At 38.0% G+C, this 12,477-nt stretch overlaps 1 protein-coding gene across 1 annotated transcript in view; it reads right to left on the minus strand.

Annotated features, from left to right (window-relative positions):
* Positions 1-12,477, minus strand: part of REV3L (REV3 like, DNA directed polymerase zeta catalytic subunit) — a 250,580-nt gene that overhangs the window by 76,343 nt on the left and 161,760 nt on the right. The window contains exons 13-16 of the mRNA XM_075063888.1: positions 5,908-10,108; positions 3,549-4,522; positions 2,849-2,931; positions 1,189-1,314 (exon numbers count right to left, since the gene is read on the minus strand). Coding sequence (XP_074919989.1) covers positions 1,189-1,314; positions 2,849-2,931; positions 3,549-4,522; positions 5,908-10,108 — 5,384 coding nt within the window. The remainder of the gene's footprint in view (positions 1-1,188; positions 1,315-2,848; positions 2,932-3,548; positions 4,523-5,907; positions 10,109-12,477) is intronic.

Consider the following 12,477-nt stretch of genomic DNA (forward strand, 5'->3'; position numbering starts at 1 on the left):
GATGGAACCGGGGATGGGGATTGCACCCCTGCAGTAGAAATATTGTGTAAGCTGATCCAAGTTTTTGGACCCACATGTCACATTCCTATAGTTTCTGGGAAGCAATGTTCCCTGTAAACTGCACGCACGCAAAGGGAGCAGAAGCAAGAGCAGGACGTGGAAGGGCTAGAGTGGCTGCTGCAGGGCCTGGGATCAGGCTGGGAAGCAGGTAGGAACTGAGGTGATTGGGTCAGGGCTGAGAGCAGCTACCCACAGCAGCTGGCGAGACACACATGAACTAGAACCCTGCACCACCCTGAGTCTTGAGCTGTTCCTCTTCACCCTGTTCACACAAGTCTCCCCATGCACAGCATGCACCCCACTCCCACTCCTTTGTCTCCATACCCTGCCTCCATTCAAAGTAAGCTTCTGACACCTCTGTATGTATGTGCTTACATGTTATGCTGAATAGGAATCTTTACCCTTTCCTCCTCAGTAAGCGCAATATCAAAAATAAAAATTCAACAGAGGAGTGTGACCTAGTAGTTAACAGAAAGGATTGAGAGTCAGGCTATGGATATTGTATTCCTGGTTCTGCAACTGCCATCCTTTGTGATCTTGGACTAGCCATAAATAGGGAGACAGTTAACTTAAAAAAAAAAAAAAAGTCTGACATTTTTTTCCTGTTGTCACAAGTAACACCTAAGATTACTGTAACTCATAGATTAAACTTGCATTTACTTTCTTTTCAGTTTACTTTGTACATTTGACAGAATTTTGTATATTTTCTGTTAGTCTTTCATAAAGCAATAGATAAGAGGAAAAACAGTTTAAAAACATTAAAAATACCCAAATTAGTGATGGTTTAGGGGTTTATGCAGTATCTAAAACTACTTTTAACTCATTAGATATCAAGTTAATAGGAACCCTTTAAACATATAATTTATTTTCCTCTATAGGGAAATGGGAATAATACTTACTTTGCCAAAAAAGGTGTTGTGATACTTAATTCAATACTGTTAAAAGGAAAGAACTTTTGAGAGCCTCAGACAGAAGTTACTATAGAAGATTTATTAAAAATTAGAAATACCAAACCTTGATTAACAAGGATAGAATTCAACAATATTTCTCTCTTCAAACTCCTCCTTCCTTAAATAAAATTATAAAGCATGAATAAAGTTATGAATCTTTGGTGTTGCAGCAAGTTACCTCATGTAAAGCCTTTGCTTCCTGCAGGTTTTGCACACTGACTTTAAAACCGTAAGAGTTGTTTAAAGATGGTCCTTCAATCTGAGAAGTTTCTTTCTTTGGGGCATTGAGAGCAGCAAACTGATTCTATTGAAAGAAATATATGCAGCAAAAAGATGAAAATCTATAGATTAATACATTTATGTTTCATTCTTCAGGTTACTGTTTTTCTATTTAGCAACCTAAAGTTAAAAGCTCCTCTACCACAATTATGAGGAAACTTTCACTTAGCCCTTGTCTACACAAAGAGTTAGGGTACGTCTACACAGCAAAAAACAAAACAAAACAAAACCCCACAGCCTGAGTCAACTGACTTGGGCTTGTACTACAGGGATAAAGATAACTGTAGATGTTTGGGCTCGCGCTGGAGCCCAGGTAATAAGACCCCCAGCAGAGTCTCAGTACCAGGGTTCCAGACTGAGCCCAAATGTCTACATGGCTATTATTAACACCCAGCCAGTTGACCTGAACTCTGAGACTCGCTGACAGTTATTATTTTGCTATGAGACATACCCTTAGTGTGTGACAAGCCAGGATGTGAATCTACAGCGCAACATCTTGCCATGCACTAACTTGTCATGTAGACGAGACCTTATCCTATCTTCTTGTGTCAAGTTTCCAAACTAACTGTTGTATCATCTTCCCTTTTTGGTCTAATTTTAATGAAATCTCATAATGTAACAAGAATTTTAAAAAGGGGGCAAGTGCCTCTTCAATTTCAACTTTCAGAAGGTTTCAAAGCCACGAAAAGGGGATTTTGGTCAACATGTGGTACTTATAAACTGAGCAATGTAGTAGTCACTTTTGCATTGGGTTGATCAAACCTGTATAATAGATTCATCTAGAAGCATCTACTTACATACTGTAAAAGCAGCAAAGAGTCCTGTGGCACCTTACAGACTAACAGACGTATTGGAGCATGAGCTTTCATGGGTGAATACCCATTTCGTTGGATGCATCCGACGAAGTGGGTATTCACCCATGAAAGCTCATGCTCCAATATGTCTGTTAGTCTGTAAGATGCCACAGAACTCTTTGCTGCTTTTACAGATCCAGACTAACACGGGGCTACCCCTCTGATACTATCTACATACTGTATAATTCCATCTCTTGGTTGTGTGTTTGTTTATATATACATGCACTTATTCTCACTATTGTATATTGATACTAAAATGTTAAAATTGAAAGAACAAATTAAAGTTTGTAATGATCAATTTTTTACAAAAAAATCGTAACAATATCAAGAAAGATAGTGACATCTTAGGATATGATGTGATCGAATAACACGTTTATCACTTTGCTCTCATTATTCCTTTTGTATTTGTATCCTTATAATTCTTCTTTAGTTACCATCATTACTCTGTCTACTGCGTATGTTTATTACGCACGCACACACACAGATAATAATTTCCCAGATCACAACAGCAAAAAAAAAGCAAAAGTCCATGAAAAATAGACAATTTATCACAGACTCTACAAATTCTAAAAATTGGAAAGGTCAAAATATAAGTACAAGTGAGATAAAGGTACTTGATATATTGACTATTTTTGCTTCTGAACTTGAAAGCACACTTAAATGTAATTTAATAAACATGAAACTTTGTTTCTAATTCTAATTTACCTTCACTTGTGTTGTTAAAAGTACTCTTCGAAGAGTGTCAGAGTTACTTCCTCTTCTATGATTCAATTTCTGCATCTTTGGTTCTGTAAAAATATGGAACAAATGCAAATGTCATTTAGTTTCCCCCAAACATTCTCAGAAAACTGAACTACCTACCAGGAAACAGAAAATTCTTCTATCTAATATAATGTGCACAAATGATCACCTCCAGTCCAAAGAATAGCTTTGATAGGCTAGTGTGTTTTATAGACTATATTGCACTGTATAATAAGACAAAAACACATGGTTATCTTGGACAGTCTTAAAATTTAAGATATTTAATATTTATATTCTAATTTCAAAGTATGTGTTTGAAACATACCAGCGACTTAAGCAAAAGACTCAAAAATACTCTACATTTAATTTCAATTAAGTTGTTCATGTTTTAACCATCACTTTAGAATATTCTAACAACAGTACCACAGTTTTTAAGGTGTTCTGACACTCAAATCTTAATTTATAATTGAATAATTACTTTCACCGGATAAACACTGGTGAAATATATCCCCTTTCAAAAATAAAAACACGTTTAACTTGCCCTTCCTGTAGAGAGATGGTTATTTTTCAATTATTTCCAAGTATATTAATCTCTTTTCCTATTATTTGCAGGAAAAGTTTTTGTACCTCTTTTTGTTGTACCTGGCTTAATTAATAAATTTACCTGTTGATAAAGGAGTAAAATCAAGTGCTTCAGCTATTCTTTCTTGACATTTTCTCTGTACAATGGGTGTGCTATGTAGGCAAACTGATTCAGAACTTCCAGCACCTTCTCTGACCAGAAGTGGAGATGTGCTGAAGGATGCCCGACCTTCGTCTCTGACATGTTTCTGTACATTCTCACTGTGTGCTGTGTCATTTTCTTTCACAGGAGATGAAATTATGTTCTGACTCTGCCAGTCTGCATCTTCTAAACTAGATGGTTTGGAATCTGGGGATGCTGCTTGTTGCCAAGGTGGAAGCACTGGTGAATCTGGTGAACTATAATTGACATAATAATCATCATCCTCTTCTTCTTTATCAAGTTCTATTGCTGAAGGAGCAAGCAGCAATGTCCTGCTTTCAGGTGGAGTTTTACTGGGTTCTATGGTATTTGTAGAAATCTGTACAGTATTAATATATTTATCACAAGTTTCCTTGGTCTGTGTTGGTGTAGGATCTGCCTGTGAAACAGGAGCATCTTTTGTAGGCACAATAGGTATGCTGTCTTGCAGGCTAGGTAAACTGAAATTCTTAGCTGCTTTTACCACTTCAGTAGGCTGATCTATAGGCAATGCTATGGATCTGAAATTCTCTGTTGCGTTCTCAGTGTCAACAGGCTGAGCCTTAGGCAATTTCTTGATATGCTCATACTCTTCTTTGGCATGAAGCCACATCTGAACCTGTTGGCGACTCGGTGCGCATTTACATGGCATGATGACGATTTTTTTATCTTCGCTAGTTTTATGGCTATTAATTTCTCCTTTGCCAGCAATGGAATGACAATTACGTGGCGGTGAACCTGGTCTAGGACTGTGTGTCATGGCTGAAAATGCAGTCTTCCAGAGGCGTAGCCCTTCCAATGAGAAATCTCCCTCAAACTCAGGCAGATCATTTGGAAGTCTAGTTTCTACTGTGAGAAGCCGTCCTCCAATCTCCCTGTAAAGAGAATATTTTAAACAATTATTTTGCCTTAAATTGGAAATCTACTGAGAGTAACTCCTTTCTTTCATTCTTTCTAGTGGAAGGACGGGAGTTTCTGAATCACTCTTGGTGCCCCAAGGATCTCTTCCAAATGTTAAATGCTTTACCTTTGATCTTCCATACTACATATCCTATGACAATCATCAACTTTTCAAAAGAGTGACGTAGTTCTATCCAGCCTCTATCAAACACACTCCTGAATGAGCAAGAGAAATCACTAAAGGAAATAACTTTTCCCTCAGAGACAGAGCATGTCACCTCCACACAGCTCTCAACTCCTATTAGTTCAAGCATGTGGGAACAAACCAGAGTCCCTAACATCATGGAGAGTAGTTCAGAACAGTATTTTAAACTACTGGAAAAGCCATTTTTCACACTAAAACAAAATTAAATTTTAACTGTTGGTAATAATATCTTTGCAAAGACAGTAGCTTGGTGTTTTGAGGTAGAAAATATTAAAACATGATATAGTTCCAGGAAGGAAGCAGAAATCCCATTTGGTTAAAGAATCACAGCTGAAGGACCACTAAGCTTTCTGATCCTGATGTAAAATGCCAATGAATTTCTGGAAGAAGCAGCTGTTAGTACATTTAGTACAGAATTAGTAAAGGTAACACGTACAGCTTCAGCATTATGAGGAAGCATCCCTTAGTACACTGTGATCATACGACCAGTTTCACTACTTGCATGCATCATAGCACAGTCAACAATTGTCATCAATTAAAGGTATGGGATATCTATGCACTTGTCAGAATTACAGGCAGTCCTCAAGATGAAAACCACGAAGAGTCCTGATAGCTTTAATCTCTAGAGCAGGAATGGACAACAGGTGGCGGGCCAAATATGAACCACCAGATGCTTTTGAATTGACTACAAACTCTTTATTTACTTATTATCATTATTGCTATTGTGGTGTGAAAAATGTTTCTCTGGAGTCTGGACGTTGACTATACCTTGACCAAGAAATTTGGACCTTACAAAAATAATTGACTATCCCTGCTCTATAGCAAGTCACATGGGCAGATGTCTTCCTTCACCAAAGGAGAAGGTACCAGCTCATTCCTCCTTTGATCATCAAAATTGGGACAGCAAAATTGCCATGTGGCATTAAAGCGGATAATGGAAAGGGAAGGACAATTATTTTATTTATTTAATTACAGAGTTAAAACAAAAGCCTTGGAATTTAGGTTTATCACTCCAAATCTTTTACATCTGAGTGTGAAAAATTCCTATATATAGCTAAAATTAGCTTTAGGAATACAAGTAATTAGGAATACAAGTAATTACAAATATACATACATATAGAAATGCCTTGTAATAAAAGTGTACGGACAAATTACCTTGGCTTTTCTGGTGCATCAGACGGATTGCTGCAAAATGGTTCTTGGTAAATTGTTTCTGCAAGGTCATGATCTAGCAAAGTTGCCATGATTTCTTCACGACTTGGTGGGGACATGAGAGGTTTAAGAATGTGAGCAGTACGAGGTGTAAAACTTCCATTCTTTGACTGTGAGGGAGAACTGGTTGATCTAGGTGAACTATCTGGAGTTGGAGTTAATCCTTCATTGTTTCTTGAAACATACAACTCTAAATCCTCCGAAGCTGCATCCATGAGCTCACCATCCGGAGAAGACAATACAGAAGTAAAAGAGGTATTAATTGAACCAAGTGGCTGACATGGTTCAAAAGTGGTTTCTTTTCTAGTGCAGCTTTGAATGAAGTCTGAACAGCTTGACTGTGGAAGGCTAAGAAATACTTCTTTATTTACTGGATTTCTATTCAACTTGAATTTCTCATTTACATAGTCCCCTGCCTGTTGCGTACAGAAAATATCTACTGATGAGCTAGTTCGAGATGCTGAAGGATGAACATTGTTTCTCCACTGACCATGGTGATGGTTCTCATTGTTATCCATTGAGGTTTTCTCAAATAGTTCAGGACTTAGAGCACCAGATGTTATCCATGTACTTGAGTCTGAAGAGCGATGTTTTTCTTCCTCAGATTTTTGGCTATTATGACTGAAAAGTTCATTTTCTGCTGTTTGTCCAGGAAAAAGATCCTGAACTGCATCACTCAAAAACTTCTGTGGCAGACTTTGATCTGCTGGGACAAACTGACTTGCAGAATACAAACTACAAAATCCAGTCTGCCCTATGGTATTAATATCAAAATTGTAATTATGGTCTGGTGACAGGCTGTCTTCAAGTGAATAACAGCTTTCAAAGCCTGGGTCTGAAAAAAAGATGGGGCTGTCATCAGATATAAAATGGTCACTCTGAGTAGTGTTATGCTGGTTTGATGAAGCCACTTTTAAAGGTTTGGGTGTTTTTTCTTTAGGTTTTGTATTTCTGGGAGTGCGAGACTTTCTTGGTGATGTGACTGACTGTGATCTTTTACTTGCTTTATGCTGTTCAGGAGAGCAAGAAATACTTTTCTTTATCTGAGGTGAAACTGATAATGGCTCTTGCAAAATACCTGCATGTTGTGCTTTTTGTTGTCTCTTTTGTAGTAACTCTTTTAGAACAGCTAATCCAGACTGTCCTTCACTGAATGCTGATGGGGTCATTACAGTCCTGTTTTCACACTGGGAGATAGTTTTTGTTTGCGAGATGGTTTCTGACAAAGACCGATGTTTTATTCTTTCAGGTTTAAAATGAGACATATCAAAAATAAATCCTCTCTGTTTTTGCTCCCATCTTAGCTGTTTCACTGGACTCCTTAAAGAAGTTACAAAACAGTTCTTAGGCAACTGAAGAGATCCATGGCCTTCCTCAGATGATTTAAGTATAGAAGAATAAGGATCAGCATGTTTTGATACTTCTGGTAAGCACACAATCTGCTGCTGATTACTGTCTTTACAATGCAAAAAATTAGTGGTATGCAACTGATCTGTCTTCATTGTATCTAGAAAGCTATGAGTTTCATTTAATTTTCCAACTGATGACAAGTATCTATTCTGTGAATTTATAATCTCTTCTGTCTTTGTAGCTGTTTTATCTTTAGAGATACATACATTGTGTGTTACCTGAGATGAGTGGTTAAATGGGTCAAATATATTATTTTGAATCAAACTAGATTCCTTCATTCGAAACACAGCATTTTGACTCTTAGACCTTTGAGAGTTTATTTTTGTTATTTCCCTTCCAGGTATCACAGGAGCAGAAATGACAGATGAATGAAGATTTTCTCTTGGAGAAGACAAACCTCGTAAATCCACAGGCTTATCAGTTTCCAGCAATGGATGAAAATAGCAAGATGAATTTCCTTGTACATCAGCTGTTGAGGGGAGCTGTGTTGATGGTAGATGTCCTGTTGAATAGCCAGTCAGAGGAACATCTTTCTGAGTAAGAAGTGGTTGTGAGCTGCAAAAGTTATGAGTAATTTCAGGCAGATCTTGTTGTTTCAGCACAAATTTAACTTCTGCAGCAGAACAAGTATTTCCTTTTTCATCTTTAACTGTCATACGTTTTCTTGATATTTTTTCAGCTATTTTTTGTCTCGGTTTTGTCCTAGGTTTCTTCTTTACATCATTTGCTGTTTTATTAGTCTGATTAATCTTATTCCTTTTCTTAGTAGCTACAGTAGCAAATTTCTTCTTACATTTCTTAACCTGAGTTTTTGCTCGACTATTTTTTCCTCCAATGGAATTAACAGTCTTGCTGATGTACATGTTAGGACCCTTAATAAGTGAAGCTTCTTTGTCTAGTCCATTTATAATTTCTTCTGCTTTTGGATCAGTGGGAGACCAGCAGCGAGGGGGAGATGCATTTACTGGACTTATGCTTCTCTCAGAGAGAAAACCTAATTTAGACATAACGTCACTATAATGATAGTCACAGTCTTCAGCTTCAGCATTATAAGATGGTGAAGGGGGAGAAAGGATTGCATGAGTTCTTTTTCTGAAAGATAAAGTTCTTTTAATATTTTTACTACTTGCTTTTTGTGGTTTTCCAAGTTTTTTCTTAGCTGACTTATGTTTTGCTTTCCGTCTGTGACTTTTCTTTGGTGTTAATGGATAAATAGGATATTTGGTTGCAGGGGAGTCAGGAACATTTGGCCAAAAGTCCTTTAAAGGTGCAAGCTTTTTATATAGGTTCATCTTTTCTTCTGTAAGCATCACTTGTTCCTCAATAGAGTCTATTTTTCCTATTTTAACAAGCATATTTTTTCTGCCTCTAAATCTATTAATGATAATGTATTTGATAATAACAGGTGGCAGTTTTTTAGAGAGTTTTCTACGTTTTCGAGATTTCTGAGACCCACCCAAACTTTCAACACTTTCTATGGGCTGAGGTAGGCTAATTTTTGAGTTGTGCATGAAAAAACTTGATTCACTGTCTTCAGTCTCATAATTTACTTTTCGTTTAGTTCGGAGTGTATATTTATTCCCACATAATCCAAATGACTGCTCTGTTTCCAGGGATCCATCTCTAAATTGGCAGTCAATACAATTAGCATTATATGTAGTCATTTTGTTTTCAAAAGCACCATGAGGAACTTGAACCAAATCGCTAGATAATGCACTGTCCTTGCCAGGAATGATACTGCAAGCATCATCTTGTGTATTGCAGCTTTCCTTTGTGGATGCAATATCACTGACACCTGCAGGCTCCTGATGATTGCCAAGACCCAGTTTCTTTTTATTCAGCTTTAACCTGGATTGTCTGTTGCCCTGCTGTAATTTATACGTCACAGGAGCTAATTTTTGTGGCCGGCTGAGACAATTAGAAAGAACCACACTAGGAAAAAACATATAATGTGCTGCTTGTTGACTGAGGCTTGGTTTTTCTGTCTTATGCTCCTGAAATTCTTCATACCTAATTTTAAGTTTATTAAGGCTACCTTCTTCATCAGTGCTACTTTCAACACAATGCCCCGCAGTTCGATTCCCTCCTGAGCAAGACACCAGTTCACAACTTTCTGTTACCGCTGAAGGGAAAAAGCTATTTATACCTGTGCTGCTGGATTTTTCATTTGCTTCAGAAGGTATTTTATTTTTGGAGAGGCTTAACTCTGAAAAACTGAATGAGTTTTTACTCAACACACTATCACTAATGTGGCAGCTCATATGCATAAAAGAGGCATCATCTTTTTCTACCTTTCTGATGCTGGTGTACTTCCTGCTTGGTATCTGTCTGCTCACCGATGAAATATCTTCTTCATAGTCGAAAATATTATTTTCACATGAAGAAACTGGAAGAATATCCTTATTACTCTCCTTGTGAGAGTTTTCAGAATGGGCGCTATTGCTGAATGATGTTGGACATTTTGCAGCATGTGCGCTTTCTTTTGTGAAAGAATGGACTGAAAGATCAGATCTTACTTCAGTGTTTGGTTGTGAAAGCTCTTCTACTAAATCTTCATTGTTCAAAACATGGGAAGAAAGGGCACTTGTGTGTTTACACTGAAAAGTAATCTTAGCAGAAGATGGGGGTTCAAGCGTAGTAGCGTCTTTGTGAAACATCGAGGTCTTTACGGACATTTTACTTGCTGCAATTATGGAGGAGTGAGTTCGAGAACTTTCATTATTCAAAGGATTGTCTGGAATGGAAGAAAAGCAATTATTTTTACTTTTCTCCTCCCATTTCAAAATATTCCCCCTATCTTAAGATATTAACCATTTAAAGATACCTCTATGAAAGGAACTCCCATAAAAAATCCAAATAATATTTTATTTATGGGCAAGATTGTTATGACAATGATTATGGCTATGTTTTAGGCACGGGTATTTTTAGTAAAAGTAGTGGACAGGTCATAGGCAGTAAACAAAAATTCACGGCCTGTGACCTGTCAATGACTTGTACTATAAACCCTGACTAAATCTTGGGTGCTTTGGGGCAGAGGGCAACCCACGGGCCCTGCGGGTGGAGGTTTGGCGGGGCTGGTAGGCTCCTAGGTGTAGGGGCAGCCAGGGGGCTCCATGTGCTGCCCCTGCCCCAAGCACTGGGTCCATAGCTCCAACTTACTGGGAGTCACAGCCAATGAGAACTGCGGAGGCAGCGCCTGCGGACGGACGCAGCGTGCAGAGCCACTTGGCCATGCCTACACATAGGAACCAAGGGAGATGTCACCACTTCCAGGAAGCCCCCCAAGGTAAGTGCTGCCCAGAGCCCTCACCCTCTCCTGCACCTCAACCCCATGCCCCAACCCTCTCCCACACCCAAACTCCTGCTGCTGCTGTGGGGGAAGGGGCACGGTGCCCCAAGACTGCCCCAGCAGTGGCTGGTGCAGCTGGCCCAGGGGCTACACAAGCTGTTCAGGCAGCCCCTGAGCCAGCCTCACTGGTCACTGCAGAAATCACGGAGGTCCAGGAAAGTCACAGAATCAATGATTTCCATGACCTCCAGGACAGACTCACAGACTTAACTATGATGCATATGAGTTGTCATACCAGATCAGATCATTTAAACAATGAGTTCAGTAGCCATTCTGCCAGTCATTCCTAAATACTATACATATACACACATCCCAAATTTTCAAACCAGTGACAGAATTTAGGCCTCTAAATCCACCTTTAGATACCTAAACGCAAGTGGCCTGATTTTCAGGAATGCTGACCTACCAATGCCAATGATGTCAAGGAAGCTGTACATGCTCACTATGTTTGAAAATCAGGCTTCTTATTAGGATTACTAAATTTAGCACTAGAGACTTAATTTCAGATTTTGAGATTTAGCTATAGTCATTTGCTTTGCTCCTGTTTCAACTTGCATTATTTATTGTTCTGTGTCTATCTCCACGCATTTCCATAAATCATGGAAACCCAATGAAGGATTTGTTTGATTATTATTCAGATAAAAGGATAACAATAGGGTAACATTCAAGAGAAGAATGCCCAGACAGCTCATCAGCTGAATAACTGAAGAGTTTGCCAAAGGGTCATTATTTACTGTTAAATACGTGGTATACAACCTCTCTCTCACCTGAGATCGTACACTATTACTTTCAAATTTGCAATGCAATGAGGCACTGTCACAACATATTATCACCACCCTTCATGGATTATTTTAAAATATATTTCTAAAATGCAAAACCATTCCAGAAAGTATATTTTTAAAGAGTGTTTAAAAACCAAATTCTTGCCTTATTGAACACATACAAACTGCATTAATTGTATAGAAATTTGTGCACATGCATAGGAGGGCAACATTTGCACCCAAGGGAGGTAATTAATAAGAATTTCATGCTAACCAGCTAGATTTCAGACTAAGAAATACAGAGTTGTAGAATTTGAATTTAATCTGCAATTTCAAGTTTGTAGTCCATTTAGTACACCTCTACCTTGATATAACACTGTCCTTGGGAGCCAAAAAAAATCTTACCACGTTATGGGTCAAACCATGTTATACTGAACTTGCTTTGATCCACTGGAATGCGCAGCCCCGGCACCCCAGAGCACTGCTTTACCACGTTATATCCAAATTAATGTTATATCAGGTGGTGTTATATCGAGGTAGCAGTGTATAATTAATACAGTATCTCAAAACTATATTAAAAAAATTCTCAGAATATGAAACACACAAGCAGGTGAGGTAATATCTTTTACTGGACCAACTTCTATTGGTGGAAGGTACAAGGTTTGTGTCACTCTGCTTCCTTCCCCAGACCTGAAGAAGAGCCCTGTATCTTGAAAGCTTGTACCTTCCACCAGCAGAAGTTGGTCCAATAAAAGATATTACCTCACCTTGTCTCTCTCATTAAAGAAAAATGACTACGATTAATTAGAAAAAAAAATAAAGCAAATACTTCATCTTAATATTAGGCTCCTTTTGCCACAGAACCAAGTATTTTTTATATATATAAGTGATCTATATATTATCTTTATATAAGTATATTGAACAAGGTAATGAAATACACACACACACAGAATTCAATATACTTATATAAAGATAATATATAGATCACATTAC

This window comes from Chelonoidis abingdonii, chromosome 3, assembly GCF_003597395.2.
Source record: "Chelonoidis abingdonii isolate Lonesome George chromosome 3, CheloAbing_2.0, whole genome shotgun sequence".
Taxonomy (NCBI): Eukaryota; Metazoa; Chordata; order Testudines; family Testudinidae; genus Chelonoidis; species Chelonoidis abingdonii.